This window comes from Vombatus ursinus, unplaced genomic scaffold (genome assembly GCF_900497805.2).
Source record: "Vombatus ursinus unplaced genomic scaffold, bare-nosed wombat genome assembly UNPS02001287.1, whole genome shotgun sequence".
Classification (NCBI taxonomy): domain Eukaryota; kingdom Metazoa; phylum Chordata; class Mammalia; order Diprotodontia; family Vombatidae; genus Vombatus; species Vombatus ursinus.
Window position 1 is genome coordinate 1,302,456 of NW_020941065.1, and position 17,304 is coordinate 1,319,759.

General features: G+C 50.5%; 1 protein-coding gene across 3 annotated transcripts in view; it reads left to right on the top strand.

The window, feature by feature from the left end:
* The window catches only part of TPCN1 (two pore segment channel 1), a 53,356-nt gene that overhangs the window by 10,154 nt on the left and 25,898 nt on the right, over positions 1-17,304 (top strand). For all 3 annotated transcript variants that reach the window (XM_027862626.1, XM_027862628.1, XM_027862636.1), the window contains one exon: positions 12,674-12,798. In XM_027862626.1, the coding sequence (XP_027718427.1) occupies positions 12,674-12,798 (125 nt within the window). The remainder of the gene's footprint in view (positions 1-12,673; positions 12,799-17,304) is intronic.

Sequence of the window (17,304 nt, forward strand, 5' to 3'; positions counted from 1 at the left end):
CTTGACTGTAGGTCCAGCACTCTACGTACCATGGCACCACCTAGCTGCCCAGTGTAAGAAGTTCACTGCTATTTGTATGGGGTGGGGGGCAGGTGGGGTGTCTCAAGATATGCAGTGACTGAGCTGGGGTTGTGGAGCTGGTATGTATCAGAGGCTGGACCTGCCAGTGAGCCCAGGTCTCCCTGCTCGGAGCGGCCCATTAGCCGCTCAGGATCCCATGCTGCTACTCAGGCCTGTAAGGTCCCCCTACCTCCATGACTTAGGAAGAGTTCCCCCAGGGTAATGACAGTTCTTCCTCTCATTTTTTCCTCATTCTCTGAACAAACAGTTCACACGTCACATTCCATCTTCTCCAGTGCCCAAAAGCCATCTGCGTGGCATCGCCTGCAAAAAGTATCCATTACTAGCCCGTCCAATGAAGATGCACCTTGCTATGTCCCCAGTGAGTGTTTGAATGAAATTATTGATGAGTGCATTTATTTAAAATGAGTGAAATTATTTAAAATGTGTAAGGCAGTTAACTATGGAAAGAATCCTTCACTCATCCCTCTGGTAAAATAGAAAACCCTCTTGTAATTCACACCATTTCTCCTGTAAGAGAATTTGGATATCTGCATATTGGATTTTCTTCCAGCAGGCTAGACCTGCCTATGTGTGTGCCTCTCTTACCACTTTCTCATTGTTGCCTCTTCTGAAGGGCGGGATGATCCAATAACGCTGCTAGGGGTGCGCAGTAAAAACGTTTAGTGCCAGAGTCCGTGCACACTGGTGCGTCTCTCTGACAACCTGATTCCTGAGGACATAGCACGTACCTTTTCTGCAGGCACACCGTGCCATTCATAGACGTCAAGTGACAGGCCACGTGGTGAGTCATTGGACTCCTGAGCCAGCCGGTGCCCGGGGAGGGGCTCTCTTTCACATGTTTGTTCATTCCTAAGAGTCATCCACGTGTAAGCTGGAGCCAGAGGACATCAGGCTGGGCCAGGCCCTCGTTCTGCCAACGATAGCCTCAGGCTGCCTCCAGGATTTTGCCTTTGGTGTCCTGTTGTTCTGGGGGCAGCCCAGAGAGCTTCCATTCATTGCTTTATTGGCCCAGAGTGCCCCCTCACACCAGTCTGGTCCCTACCTCCCATAGCTCGTTTCCTGAGCTCCTGCCTCTCCCTTGGTTTTTCCTTTTTGCCATCACTGACAACAGGCTCCTACAAAGCCACTGTTCATCGTTGAGATGGCCAGGATAATCGGCCAGAGCCCTTTAGGCCGCCTGAGGCTCTTGCTTTCGCTCTTGGGCTGGTCCTCCCGGAGCCGGGCGTCTTCTCTCTGGGCCTCTCCAGGCTGTCTGGGTCAGGCTTTCTATTTTTTGAAATGACGAGTCTTATCACTCACTGCGTGGCCTGTACTTCCAGGCGACAGGCAGGCCAGGTTATCACCACCAGAACACACTGAGCACGGGGAGGATTTTTCCTGTGTTTGTTCCGTCTTCGTCAGTGTCCTGCTAGAGAACAGACAACATGAAGGTCCACAATCCAGCCACGTTCTGAGCACCTGCTGTATGCAAAGCATTCCCTCTAAAATAGGAGTGAGGAATAGGGGCCTGGGAGGAGTGTTGGGGTTGAAGGGGGAAGGGGAGGCAGATACATTTATTTGCTGCCTGCACGCATGGTCAGTTCTTTTCTTGACCACGTGCAGACAGGTTCGTCCTGGCATTCCTTGCAGCACCCAGAGTGCGTTGGAAAATGCCTTCTCTTCTCAACTGCTGCTTTTGCTCTTCTCTCTCGCCCTCGTCCCAGGACACTAGATAATTAATTAGCATTCCTAATGTTTCCAAGTGTGTGCAGGACAGATGTTCACACAGGTGCTGCGCTCTTTGCTGGGTAAACAGAGAAGGGTTTGCAGGCACCCGCAAGTCTATGAGTGTGTGTGTGTGTGTGTGTGTGTGTGTGTGTGTGTGGTGTGCTCTTGGGAGTTTGTCCTTTTTTATTCTTTTTCCCCCAACAACAAGCCTGCTTAGGAAGAAGCAGGGAATGAAGCGATGATCCAGATAGGACGGCATAGGAGCTCTTGCAGATTCCCACCCTACACAAGCCAAAGTCCACAGAGAGCCTTGACCCCCTCACATGCCCTCTGTCTGCCAAGTGGGCACCTTGCTGGGGTGGGAAGGACGCTGCTCCCTATCTCTGGGGCTGCTTGTGGGGACCAGGCAATCGCAATTATGGGGGTGGCTACAGTCAGGAAAGAGACGCACTTTGGGTTTTAGTGACGTTTAACGGATGTTTATAAAGTGCTCTGGGCTTTGCTAAAAGTGCCTTATTCCATTTGAACTTCACAGCAGCCCTGTGAGTAAAGGGGCTTAGGTATTATTATCTCACTTTTACAAGTGAGGAAACTGAGGCTTAGAGAGATGAAGGGACTTCTGCCCAAGGTCCCACAGCTAGGAAAGGCAGAAACTGAACCCAGGTCCCCTAGGCTAGTACTTTTTTCAGCAAGCCATACTATTAGAGGAAGTCTTCTCTAAAGGGGACCAAGGTCTCAAACCTGTGTTGGCGCCCAGATTCAGGGGAAGGTGAGTCCTCTCTGCCTTGCTGAGGCCTTGGTTTCTTAGTTCCCTGCCTCCTCCCTCTACTTCTGGAAAACAGTGATGGCCCATTCCAAGGAGAGCATGGATTACCAGAGACTGACTTAAAGGGTTTTGTGCGTCTTCTGCAGAGTTGTATGGGGGGATCAGGGTTAGGGCAGGCAGGGCCTCCGTCCCTGCTGCAGAAGGAAGCATTTGCCAGGCCTCTCCCGCTGCTCCTGGAAGGCCAGCCTCAATCTCCCTCCCTCCCTCCCTCGTCTCCTTTCTGTTGTCATTTGTCTTCCTTCCTTCTAGATCCCTCTTCCTGCCATGCTCAGTCCCCAGATATGGCTGGTAGCAGAGGCTGTTAATCTCATGCTCCCAGCACTGTGGTATAAGCCAAAGGGGATGGGATAGTAAAGCGAACCTTTAAGAAATAATGATGACTTTGAAGCCCTTTGCAATTCTGACGTGATTTCCTTGGCACCCTCCTCTCCCCAAGGAGTCATTTCCCCAAAAAGGAACAGATCACCTGGTTGATAAGGCTTTGGGCTAAATGGTACCCCAAGACACTAAATTTGTGTTCTGAGATTGAAGGTTGAACTCATTCCTTTTCTCTTTCTTCTTGGTGACAGGCAGGGGGTGGGACCAAACTGCTGATGGAAGCTGGGCATTTGGGTGGGTGGGGGGTGGTCTGCAAACCCATCAGGGGGTCGGCCTGCTGCTGTTCAGCATTTCTGTGGCCCCTAACATTTGCCACAGGGTCTGCCCTCATGTACATCTGTTCTAATGCGCAATGTTAACACGGGACCTGTTGGCTCTCCGTCTCGCATCCATTTGCCAGAATCTGAAGGGCTGGGCAGAGAATAAAGTTCACCCTGCTTCCTTTTGGCACAATTGCCTCCCATTGTGTCAAAGACTTTAATCTGGGGACCTTGGGAAGCACAGCCAGCCGCAGAACCCCGCTTCTGTCGTGCTGCTATACCTAGTCAACCTCGTTGTATTATTACCTTCATCTCATTTTTCAACATTTTCCCATGGAGTGGGGCTCCCAGTGACAACTGGCAAATGATGGGGATGATTACTTGTATTCATTCTGGTGGGGACCCATTTCTAAACGGCTCAAAGTGCCTTGGAAATATTCTCATTTGTCTGCATGATGGTCCCAAGAAGTTCAGGAAGTATAGCTATAACTGGCCGTGTTTTGCAAATAAGGAAACTGAGGCTCGGGGGGGTGTGTGGCTTGTCTAAAGCCACAGAGTGGGTTGACCTGGTGTCCAGGGCTCCTCTCTCTAGACATCACAGCCTCCTGGGAAAATAGTCTGGGCAATGAGGGGTGTGTGTGTGTGTGTGTGTGTGTGTGTGTGTGTGTGTGTGTGTGTAGAACTGAATTTTCTGCCTTCTTCCTCTCCCTGTTCCTCATCTTCTTTCCTTCCCGTCTTCCCTGAAACCTGGAAGAAAGCAGAACCCTGGCCTTGGTTCAGCCAGCATTGCCCCATGGCCCCTCGTCCCAGCCAGTGAGGCATCTCTCAGCTCCTCTGCATCCCAGACTATGGCTCTCGTGCCTGAGATCCTGATGATCTGGCCAGTTTTGACTTCCCTTTTTCAAAATGAAGAGGGTTTTTGGTGCAAGGAAGTTGTTTCCTTCTGCCTGCCTGCCCGCTCTTCGCCTCCCCATCTCTGCTTTATGGCCGGCATATGGAAGCTGTTTCTATTTACTCGGCACCACTAGGACGTAGCCTGCTGCGCTCCAGCGAATGGAAACCTTGGATTCCCTGCAGGCTCGTTTCTGAGGCTGCATGCAAAGCGGCCAGCTGTTTTGCTGGGAGCGTCTGGGCCGTGTTACATCAGCGTGGAGGAAGCGTTACCATCTGTGCAAACAGGTCATCCCAGTTTGCTTCTGCCTGCCCTTTGTACCGTGAACCTTCCTAATACTTTGTTTTGGATTGGGATTTAAAAAAATGTTCAGCTTTGCCAGTTCAGCATCGTGTGATATCCTTCTCTCTGTACCCACCCCTCCACCCCGACTGGCTTTTTATGTTCACTTATTTAGGCTGATTGCCATGACTATGGGGAAGCTGCTTTTTGGCTCCGAGTATGGAAGAACTTTCTAAAGCTTTTGCTCAGTTCAGAAATGGACTGGGATGCCTCTTTGTGAGGTAGTGAGCTCCCTGTCACTGTCTGTGTGCACACACAGAAAGAACACCTGTTCACCTGTCAGGGTGTTGTGGCTGGCGTCCTTCTGGAAGGTTGCTCCCAACTTTGAGACTCCGATTCAGGAAGGAAGGAGGAAAGGGTGGTTGGAGGAACAGTTCCCTCCAGAAACCCCTTCAGCTGCTCAAGCCTGAGAAGTCTGTGCCTGGGCCAGAGCTGCCAATACAGCAGAAGAACACCAGCGCAGCAGGAACAAAATGTTTCCCTCTGTCACACTCTCCCTGAAGGCCTGAAAAAGGATCGTCCTCGCTGCCAGGAATCCTCCTCTGAGGTTGCCCTTGGCCTTTTGAAGAATTTCAGCAAGCAAGGGAACAGAGGCCCTGCTGCAGGCCAGGAGAGGCGGCTTTCCTGCTCCCCAGCCCTCCTCCCTCTACTCCCTCCTTCTTTCTCCCTCCCTCCTTCCTTCCCACCCCCACCTCTTCTCCAGCTTCCAGCTTGGGGCCCTCACAGCAAAGGCAGAAATGCAGAGAAGGGAGCAACCCACCACTTGCCTGGCGGAGAGAGTGCAGGACCCGCTGTCCGACGGGCCCATGGTGAGGTCCTCCTATCTCATGGAGCCGGGGACCGATGGTATGCCCTGTGCGGGAGGCAGGGCAAAGTGAGGGTGAGGTTGTGGCCTTGGTTATTGGGTAGCAGTTGAAGGAAGCCAAGCCCACCCTCTGGGGGATTATGAAACCAGAGCTGGAGGTTGGAGACCTTGGTTTTGAATGTGAGCATTAATCACTGATAGTGTGGTCTGATAGAAAGGGCACTGGATTTGAAATCAGAAGGCATGGACTCGAGGGCCAGCTCTGCTCTTTACCACCTTTGACTTAGTCTCTTGGGGCCTCGGTCTTCTCATCTGTAAAATAGGGGCTTGGATAAATGACCTCCGAGGGCCCAGCTCCAGATTTGGGGTCACATGATCCGATGAACTGAAACAGGCCCTCATTCTTCTCATTTGTAACATGAGGCCTTTGTACCACTTTGTGCTAGTGGAATTCCCTTCCAGGTTGAGAGTGTGGACGCGCTGACATTCTGGGAGCACTGGATCTATTGCCTGGGGCTGGCAAAGGGGGAGCAGTGAACAGCATGGCTTGGGCATCTTCCTGGGCAGGGCTTCCAAGTATGCCTGCTGTTTGAGTGTGAAAGGGATTGAACAGAAGGATCCAGGCATGGGGTCTGGTGGAGGGCAGTAAGGAAGGATGGGAAACTCTGGGCAGGGGTCTGGTGGGGCCATCATGATGTGGGCTGAAGACTCCACACTGCACTCTGCTCTAGGCTGGCGGGGGTGCTGTCCTCAGGTGGGGTGCTGAATACTGAAATCTTACCTAGTTCTCTTTCTCTCCTCTTAGCAAAGATGTCCCATGAGGGCAGCCGCCTTACCTGCCAAGGAAATTACCTTAAGATATTTCCCTTTCACACAAGTATAAGAACTGATGTAGCCAGATGGTTAAGTGGGTGTGAGCTATTATTCTTGGTGGGGATATGGTAATGACAGTGGAGGTGACTGGTTCCCCCCTCTCCTTATGCTGTTTCCCTAAAAATACACACATAAAGCACACACACACATATTCTGTCTTCCTCTTCCTTCTCTTTTCCCTCTCCCTATTTCCTCTTCTCCCCCTACCCCATCTCCTTCTCTTCTCCCCTCCCTCCCCTCCAATTGGTACCTACCCTCAAATCCCATACTCTGCTATTGTCAGAACTAGCGGCAGGTCCTTGGGAGTGGACAGATGGCTTAGGTGGAGGGGGCACAGTTTCCTGGGCCCAGCTGGGCCCACCATCCTCCTATCTATTGCCACCCCGCATGACTAGTGTACAGAGACCTGGGGAACCCTTCGTTTTCTCTCTTCTCTCATCCCCACTGGCCACAGACAGTGCTTTCCATGGTCTTTGTGTGATCAGTTTCCCCACAAATTGTACCCACTGGTCCCATTCTTGAGCTGAACCCGGAGGTCCTGCCCTTTCTCTGAGACTGTTTCTCTCATGCGTTGATTTGACTTATTTATACACAGGAGTCATTCATATCACCTTCTAAAAGCCTTCCCCTGTAGCCTTCCTTTCCTGAGCATCAACCCCATTGTCTTCTGCCCCTTTGGGGCTGCTCTTGAGCTTTGGCTATGCCTCAAACAGGGGCAACAAAAGAGGTTGGGAAGGTGGGAGACTTTCCTGTTGCCTGTTTGGGCCTCCTTTCAAACTGGGCAAAGGTGGGGAGGAGGTAGACAAGGATAAGCATTCCCTCTCTAAGAGCTCCCAAACTGAGGCCTTGGCATGATGATGAAAAGACCTTTTGTGCTGGTACATGTGCCTCTGGCTGCTGGTGTAGGTGAACCCTGGGCAGATGGGGGTGGGGGGGTGAAATCAGTCCATCCCCTTCCGTGGCCTGTGGTGCTCCAGAAACACTGCTGTGGTGCCCTGGCTTTTTTTAGTTGGCAGTTCTAGATGGGGAGTTAAAGTACCATCCCTTTTCGGAACTAGTGAAGGAGCCAAGTTGTATTTTTCAAGCATGAAATGGACCGAAGAGTCAGCAGGACACCGTAAAAACCAGCTGAGCAGTTTGGGAGTCCTGTGCATACTGTGCATGTGATGAAAGTTGTTTTTTGGAGGTGGTCTCCAAGTGACTTCAGCCTCACCAGCCACGGAGCAAGAGAAATGGGCCTGCAGTGCAAGGAAGTACTTCCTAGAGCTGATGTCTGCCAATGCTGGGGTCTGGGGGGCTAGTGGAGTTTGTGGGCTCTCTGTGCTAGGTCTGTCTGGGGTGGTCAGCTCCATTCTCCTAGAACCCAGTGCCAGGCAGAGGGAGGGCAGAGGGCTGCCCAGCACACGTGACCCACCTCCTCGGGGTCATTCCAGGTTTATTCATTCACCATCCAGCAAGCATGTATTGGAATTGCCTGCTCCTGCTGGGCCATAGCTCGGTGTTGAGGTTGCCGCTCAGTTTTCAGGGCATTCCCGGGTCAGGGCAGAAGTCCTGGTGTGCAGGGCAGCAGCCAGTTATGGGTAGTGCTAGCAGCCCGATGAGTTCGAGCCAAGATGGTGAGGGCAGAATCACAGACTGCGTCCCCGTGTGGGCCAGTTAGTCATTCTGCCACACGGCCACAGTCTGTACCCTCGTTCTAGCCGACTGCCTCACAAATGTGTGTTATTCCACAGGAGGGGGACTGAATGAGAGTGTGTGTAGAGCAGCAGACATTTATCACCACGACTAGGAAAATGGTGCTTCTTATAGCGTCGTCTCTGTGGATTTCTCTGGTGATGGACCACAAAGCTTTGTTTGGACTTGGCCTTCCATCTCCCTCTTCTAATTATGGTTCATGTTGGGGAAGATGCAGCCGTCTTGTGATTGAATGCTGAGGGAAGCTGCTTCCTAGGCCCAGCTCTCCCACAAACCTGTGATGCATTCTCGGACGAGCCATTTTCAGACTGGGCTGGATGACCTCAGAGTCCCTTTCTGCTGCTAGTGTTCTTTGAGTCTGGATTCGATAGCTGAAAAAACTAGGCTGGAAAGCATTAAAAGGTCACCCTTTGAGAGGAACTGTCATTAGGAGGACATGTGTGCTGTTGGGATGGGTCACACTGAGTTATCTGTACCCTCCTGCCTGGCACCTCTTGTGAATCACAACACACATCTGCAGAGTGGCCAGTTGCTGGGCTGGGAGGGGTTCCGTCTCTTGTTTTCCCCTGTGATGGTCTTTGGTCTGTGGGGACACGCCTGGAAAACAGCTTCATAAACTGTCCTCTCACCAACTGGGCCAGCTGACCCAGGTACAAAGAGGAAATGGAAAATCAGTCCATCAGGAAGGGTGCCTAGCTGGCTTCGACTGCTGCTCACTCCTCTCTGAAAGCAGCCCCCACCCACAAAGCTGGACGCCCAACCTCTCCCACCCACCTGGCTGGGCTCCTCTTTGGCATTGCAGAAGTGGTGAGGGGAGGTTGTTTGGAGCATTCAAGAGATTATGTGCCAGGAGGGAAGGGGAAATGAAAACCAAGAACATATTTTTAAACTCGTAGACTTCTCTGAACCCAGGCAAAAGCAACTGCTAAGGGTGTGATTCAAATAGCAAGCAGCATCCTCTTTGGGTTGGGTTGTTCTTGAACACACCTCTGAAGATGGGGACCCCTGGACTTCCCCCCAACGAGAATGCTGCCAGGAAAAGACCCTGGGGCAGAAGCTTCTGCCAGGCAGTATCACTGGGATCCCCATAGACAGAAGGGGAACTGATGGATGAAGGCTCTGCCAGAATTTGGAAGTTCTGGAGGCAGTGCTGAGTGCCCAAACCCAGCTGGTGAAGTGCATTAGAAATGTGTTTAAAAAAATTTCTGGTACTGGCACTAATGCCCATTGCCCTTGCTCTTTGCCCTTCCCCCCTCATATTCTTTATTTACTTGCATTTTGTTCCTTTGCCGGCGCTGTTTTCGCAGCCATGTGTGAAGGTTGCTGAGGACAGGCCTTAGGCGTACTAAGTGCTTTCCATATGTAAACATGGGATCAGCCAGAGGCTTTGGGACGAAGGGCTGCTGGGAAAGGCTTCCTTTAGAAGGTGGGATTTTAGCTGGGGTTTGCAGCCTGGAGGCTGAGATGGGGGGGGGGGCCATTCCAGACACCAGAGATGGAGAGATGGAGAGTCTTGGTGGTGGAAGCCAGTGTCACGTGGTGGGGGGGTGGGATGCGTAGTAAAGGAGCCAAGTTGTGTTTTTCAAGCATGAAGCTGGCTGAAGAGTCAGCAGGACACCGTAAAAACGGGTTGAAGGCAGGACACTGTATAAACGGGCTGAAGGCAGGACACCGTAAAAACCAGCTGAGAAGTTTGGGAGTTCTCTCCACACCGCTTGTACTGTGCACGTGATGAAAGTTGTGTTTTGGAGGTGGTCTCCAAGTAGCTTCAGCCTCACCAGCCGTGGAGCAAGAGAAATGGGCCTGCAGTGCAAGGAAGCACTTCCTAGAGCTGATATCTGCCAATGCTGGAATCTGGGGGGCTAGAAAGGGGAGGGCAGTGTATGAAGGGTTTTAAAAGCCAATAAGATTAAATGACTTGCCTGAGGTAAGGAACTCAGTAAGTGCCATAGGCAGGTTTTGAACCCAGATCCCATGACTCCCAAATCAATACTTTTCCCACTATACAGATTTTCCATTTTTCATTGTTTTGTCTAGATTTTTATTCATTTTGATCTTTGCTCTGGCCAGTCAGTGGCCTGATGACTGTTCACAGACAGTTGATTCAGGAATGACTTCCCCTTCAGTAAGGGGTTGTTTCCTGACAGAATAATAACTTGGGGTGGGAGAGGGGGTCGTGATATTTGAGGCTCACTCTGCCTGGTACTTTCCTGATACTTTTCTCCAAAAAAAGTTTTCATGATGGTTTTTTGGGGGGTTTTTTTGGACAGGACCTGTGACTTCTTAGGTGTTGGAAATTCCTGGTGAGGAAACTCCCCTCCAACAGTGCCAGTTGGTAACTGTTCTGTAATTTACAGTGTTAGTGAAGTGACTGGCCCAGGGTCACACAACCACTACCTGTCTGAGGTAGGACTTGAACCCAGGTCTTCCTGACCCTGAATCTGGCTCTGTTTACTCCATCGGGTATTTCTTGTACATGAGTACACAATTAAAATAATAATGCAACAGCCTACATTTACATAGCACTTTTAAGGTTACATGCATACCCTTGTCATATAGAGTCTGTTATATACGTTGTCTCAGCATTATTTTTTGCACCTTCGTAGTCTTACCTTCGGTTGAAAAACATTCCCTGAATCAGGTTCCTGAACTCCTAAAGCTTCTATTTTGTTTTCTGAATTAGGGCCTCACTCTCTCCAAAATGCTTAACCATACAACCTGGAGATGGAGGTGGGTGGCATCTGGACCAGAAGTAGGTTCCTGAGTTGATGTATTTTCCATTGTGAAATCAGATATAGGATCATAGCTCTGAAGCTGAAAAGGACCTTAGCAGTTGTCTAATCCACACGTGTCCCATTTGCCACCTGAGTGCAGCCTGCCCCAGATTAAAATGTCATTGGGATTGTGGCTTTGAATTTATCAGAGATATTCAGCCTTTCACAGTTGATTCTTCTTACATTGTTGTTGTTACTGGTTAAATTGTTCTCCTGGTTCTGCTCACTTCACTTCACATCAGTTCATGTAAGTCTTCCCGGGCTTTTCTGAAACTGTCTCCTTCATCATTTCTTATAGCACAATAGGATTCCATCACAGTCATATGCAGCCATTCCTCAATTGATGGGTGTCCAGGGAGGGAGGAGAAAGGGAATTTAGAACTGAAAATAAAATAAAAAAAAAATAAAATAAAATCTTCTTAAAAACTAAAAAAGAAAAATGTAATTGGGAAATGTTTAACAGAATGAATATACAATACAATATAGATAAGTTAATTTGTGGTTTTGAGTTTGAAACCATTGGTCTAGTCCAACCCATTTGTTTACAGATGAGGAAATTGAGGCTGGAAGAGATAAGGTGACTTGCCCACAGTCCCACAGACAGGAAATGGCAGAGACAGGATGTGTCCTCTGACTCTTTCCGCTGTGGCACCCCTGTGGTTAGACAGTGAAATGGTGAGGTAATTGGCAGAAACACTGACCCTCACGGTATTTGGGAAAGTGTGTTGATGAAGAGGACTTGGTGTGTTGTGAGACCCCCATGAAGCATCCTCTCTGCCCATTCTCCTGACCCCCTCCTCCAAGGGTATGCTGCTCTCAGGCGCTCTCTGTGTCCACGCTCATCTTAGGAGCCTAAACCACATATAACTAAGAAGGTCAGTCTGCAAAAACAAAGGAAATTATCAGCCACTCAACAAGCATTTATTAAGCACCTACTGTGTCCCAGCTGGAAACTGAAAGAATTGAAATAGGCCTTGCCCTCAAGGAGGTTTGTTCTCTTGGAGAAGACAAGTAGAGCTAGAATATACAGAAAATGAGTGGGGAAGTTTGGGTGGGGGTGAGAGGGTTAGGAAAGCCTGCTTGGAGAAGGTGCTGCTCCAGCTGAGTCTGGGAGGAAACCAGAGGTTCCAAGAGGAGATGATGAGGAAGGGCATTTTAGGCATAGCCAGTGCTGGGAGATGGGGTGTGTGTGTGTGTGTGTGTGTGTGTGTGTGTGTGTGTGTGTACATGTACGTGTGCGTGTACACATGCATGGGATGACAGGTCAATTAGGCAGGACAGTAACAATGTGTGGAGGGGAGGGATGAACACGATGGTTGGAAGGGCAGAAGGCCAGGTTGGAAAGGGCATGAAAGGTCAAAGAGAGCATATTCTGTCTGGTCCTGGGGGTAGTAGGGAACTACAGGAGTTTGTTGAGTAGGGCTGGGATAGCATGGTCAGACCCGCACTGTCAGTGAATCAGTTTGGCAGCAGGAACGGATTCGAGCCGGGAGGGGGAGCAGAAGCTTCCTCGCTGAGCCCTCCCCTGATGCCCCTCCAGGCGTAGAGGCGACATTGGATTCTCAAAAGTGATGCCTGTGGAGCTTGAGATGGGGAAGGTCCTGCCAAGCTGGCCCAGCTGCAGGTGCAGGCCCGGACCTGTCCAGCAATGCCCAGGCCAGCCACACAGTGATGGATTGTTTGGGTACAGCCACTTTGAGATTGTCTTCCGAGGCCTAGAGAGGCTGTGAACTGGCCCAGTGGAGGGAAGGCCCGCATCAGCAAAAGCACGATGCTGGAAATGCAGAGCTTTGATAAGTGTGCACACATGCGCACACACGCACACAGTGCACACAAATGCATGCACGCACACACACGTACACACACGCACACGCACACGCATGCCCACACAGAGAGACATACATACGCACTTTTTTTAACCTGCCTTAGATCAGCTTCATTCCTATTTTTGGCCATCAGTTTATCTCACTGTTTAGGTTGTAAATTATCTTCTCTCCCCACTCTTTCCTGGCCAACTGTCCGTTTTGTCCATTGCAGATGGAGGCAGCTATATTATCGGTGACTTGAGGCTGTCTGTCACAGATTCCGGGGATGGGGCCTCCTTGAGTCCCACCAGGCCCACCTGGGAAATGAATTACCAAGAGGCAGCAATCTACCTCCAGGTAAGTTTTTGTCCCCATCTTGTGCATGGCTCCACGTTTATCAAGAATTCCACAGTTCAGTTCGTAGCTGGCTTATTGGCCTTCCTGGGTCGAGTCATTTCGGTCGGTCATATAAAGTACCCTGAATGCTGAATGAATTAATGAATGTCTTAATTCTGGCCCCTGTCCCCTGCCATCTGACTCAGAGCAACCCTCTTCTCTCAGAATCACAGGGAAGCCCAGAGTTAACAGGCTAGAGGGGAAGGCTTTCTTTATGTGCTCAGCACAGGTGTTCATGGGGTGATGGTGGGAGAAGCTCAGGCAGTTTGCTTTTTAAAATTCCTTGGTTTGCTGCCTGTAAAGGATGCCAGTTACTTGATCTGATTCAGTTCACATGTTTGGTAGCGGTCCTTTTGCATCCATCTAGTTCCCTTTCCATTTTCTTTGCTTCCATCAGTCTGATCTTAGGTGGTGAGTTTCAGGCAGGCCCCAGACATATCCTTTGGGATAGAGATGAATGAATGAATGAACGAATGAACGAATGAATGAAAAAATTATTCAGCTGATACTTTGTGCTAGACACTATGCTAAGTATACAAATACAGAAGCAAGTCAATCCTTCCCCTCAGAGAGCTTCCATTCTAAAGGGGGAGACAGCCCACAAAAGGGAATGGAAGGTGAAGAGGGGCTCTTTGATCAGTGTGAGGAGCTGTAGGAGAGTAAACTGACCCACCCTTCCTAGGAAATGTGGCAGAGGTGATTTGATCACCATTGTTGGGGGGGGGAATGTTTGGGGGAGCATGGTAGGAAAGGGAGTGTGTCACTGCTGGGCAGTCTGTGGCTGAGATGGTTGGAGGCTAAACAGTAAACTGAGGCTTGACAGGGCTTGGACTTCCCTGAAATCATGGGCTGGCAGAGGTAGTCTCCAGGAAGGCTGGCAGGATTCCAAGGGCAGAAGTGCCTCAGTCAGTTGGCAAACATTTATTAAGCACTTACTATGTACCAGGCACTGTGCTAAGTGCTGAGGATACAAATTAAGGCAAAAAACCAGTCTCTGTCCCCAAGGAGGCTGCATTCTCATGGAAGAGGCCCCTTGTGCGTAACTAGGTTCATACAGAATTCGTACAGAGTAGATGGAAGGCCGTCGCAGTGGGGAAGTCCCTAGCAGCTGTGGGGGACCAGGAAAGGCCCTCTCGCAGAAGGTGGCATTTAAGGAGAACCTTGAAGGAAGCTGAGAGGTGGAGGGAAGGGAGAGCATTGTGGGCATGGGACATCCAGCAGACAGACCTCATGTGGAGAGCAACAAGTAACTGGCTTGTAGAGGACATGGAGGGTGGAGAAGGGTCTAAAAACGAGCAGGGCCAGAGGACCCAGGCTGTGAAGTGCCTTGGGGGCCAGACAGAGTTTTCATTCTATCCTAGGATTGCAAACCACTAGACTTGGAGTTAGGGGGATGAAGTGGGCACATCTGTGCCTTAGGAAAGTTATCTTGGGGAGAGACTTGGGTCAGGGAGAGCAGTTAGGAAACAGCTGCTGTCATTCAGGCAAGAAGTGGTGAGGTCCTGAGCCAAGCCAGGGACTGGGAGCCCAGACCAGGGAAGCATAGGAGGGATATTGTGTTAGAACTACAAAATCTGGCAATGGATTGGTGCCTGGCACACACTAGGCACTCAATAAATGTTTACTGAACTGAGTGCAAGTGAAGAATTGAGGCCTTTGGTGACTGGGAGGATGGTGGTGCCCTTGACTGCCATCGGGAGTTCAGATGTTAGGGAAGGCTGGAAAGGGAGAGAGTTTGGGGGGAAGACAGTGAGTTCTGCTTTAGACTTCGGCTGCAGACGTCCAGAAGATAGTTGGTGATGTGGGACTAGAGCTTGAGAGAAAGACTAGAGAAGGCAAGAGCAAGATGGCCAGAGGGGAGGGAACCAAGGCAGGGCTGGTGGCTGGGGCTGGACAGGCTTTTTAAAGCCTTTGAGAGGATTCACCAGAATGGGAGTTTGACAAGTGTGGCCAGCCTAGCGTAGCAGTCATGTGCTTCCTGTTACCCATTACCAGGAACTTCCTAGTCAAGTCAACAAGCATTAATTAAATGCCTACCATGTGCCGAGTCCTCGTAGTGTTGGAGAGAGCCAAAGGGATTGTTCGATTGCGCTTGCTCTCTCTTTCTCTCTCTCCCTCTCTCTCTCTCTCTCTCTCTCTCTCCCTCCCTCCTGATGATTGTGCTGACTCACTATTCATCGAGGCCACCCCTTCCCCACCCCTGCTAAACTTTTACATTTCCAGGCTTGCGTGTGGGCGGGCTGAGTAGAGGGGGGGGTTGTTTCCATTCCTTTAGCTCACAGTGACTGGTCCAGTGGCTCTGTGCTGGGGGAGGGGGAGGCCCCCACACACCTTGACATGCCACATGTACCAGGGCAGCCCCTGGTGGTCATCCTGCTGGCCAGGGAGTACTTCCTTTCCTTGCTTTAAACAGGAAATTTGTAAGGGGAAAGTTTTCATTTTAGGGGAAAAAGACCAAGTTTCCCTAATCTCTTTTTTGACTTTACTGCCTGCTCAGATCTGGCTCATTGGCCCCACTTGGCCGTGAGCAGTTTGGGAAAAGCTAAAGGTTTGTATTCCCTTCTTTTGGAGGCTCCATCTGCTTGTCTGTTTTGCATTAGTCATCATTTGCTGAGCATCCTGGCCATGACAGAACATTTGTGTGGAGCTTCCAGAGCCGGCCCTGGCCTCAACATCCCTCGGGCCGGTCTCTGCACTCCCCAGCAGGTAGGAAGGGTGTAAGGCCTGACACCAGCAGACCGGCCTACCCTGGTGCCTTCTTTCCTTTTTTCTGATGGAGTTAATTTGCCCTAACTAGGACAGAAGACTTGGAGCTTCCGTTGGGACTTGGGCTCAGAATCAGACAGACCAGCAGGGAGCACCCCTGGCCCTTGATGAGGACAGCCGGCATCTCCCAGGGTCAGGGGTGTCCATTATCAGGGCCAGGAGAGGCAAGACCCAAGTCACCTTCATAGAAAAGCTTCCTAAAATGAGAGCCCTGATTCTCACTTGGGCTTGAAAGTAGCTGACTATGGTATTTGTCAGTAATGTTCAACAAAAACTCCCCAAAGCACAGTGTTTTCCCCCTGGAAATTGGAGCTGCTATGGAAAATCCAAGCTGTGAGAGAAACCCCAGAGCTGTGATTAATCCTCTGTTCCGCTCGCCTCCCCTCTGTGGCCAGCCCTTTACAGACTATGGCAGTGAGGCCTCTGATAGAGGAAAGCAATTTATCCGAGCTCAGCCAAGGTTTGGCCTCCCAGCTTTTGTTGTGTAGATGGACCCAGGCTGTCCCAAGGACTGATGTAACCACCTGTCCCCAAGCAGAGCCTTCTGAGCCGGAGGTGGCAGGGGCTTTGTGCCCACAGGGCATCTCCTCTCCTGCCACGTGTTTCAGTAGCAGATGCAGCCAGCAGGACCCCATTCCAGGGTCATTGTGCACCTGGTTGCATCTCCTTAGCAACTGGGGAGATCCTTGAATGGGACAGAGTGCTGAATCTGGAGGCAGGAAGACCTGAATGCCAATCCAGCCTCAGACATTTACTAGCTGTGTGACCCTGGGCTAGTCACTTAACCTCTGTCTTCCTCAGTCTCCTCATCTGTAAAATGGGACTAATAGCACCTACTTCTTAGGGTTGTTGTGAGGATCAAATTTTTATTATTAGCACAGTGCCCGGCACATGGTAGGTGCTTAATAAACGCTTGTTTCCTTCTTTCCTATGCCCCAGACTATGGGAACCCCCACCCCAAGGGCTGAAGTCAGGTCTTTCCACTGGTTCAGCATTTGTTTGGGGGCCCTCAGCAGGTTGTTGCCCACAGGGATCATTCCTGGGGCTGATAACATACGAGAGTGATATTTATCCACAACCGAAGTGAAGGAATTGAGGGTGGACTCGGGAGGTTTGGAGAATCCCTTCAACTACTCAAGCATTTATTAAATGCTTACGACATGCCAAGTACTGTGCTAAGCCCCAGGTGTACAGATACACCGAAGAAACTATCCCTGCTCTCAAGAAGCTTGAAAAGATGCCAGGACCGTGAACAGAAACAGCGAGGAGGAAGAGGGTGAGCTCCTGAAGGCCACCACCACCAGGGCCCTTCCCGGGCCTGTCTATGGCACAGACACATTTGATGGGAGAAACAGTAAGAGCGTGTGAGATCTTCACTAGTTTAACATGAGGAGGTGGGTACACTAGCGGAAAAGGCCTGTAGAAGTAGCCGTTTGATGGGAGATGGCGTTCTATGAGGCTGCCATGTTACCTGGGACTGCCAGCACCTCTGAATGCAGGAGCAGAATTTGGACTGATCGCGATAGCCGATAAGGCGCTGAGGACTCCAGAATGGAGACTCGTCACCCCGATGGATCTTTTTGGATTCGAAACATCATCGTCATCAACAAAAACAGGCATTCAAGGATCTGCTGAGTGCGGGGCACTGTGCTACGGATACAAAGAAAGGCAAAAGACAGCTCCCGGTCTGATGTGGGGAGG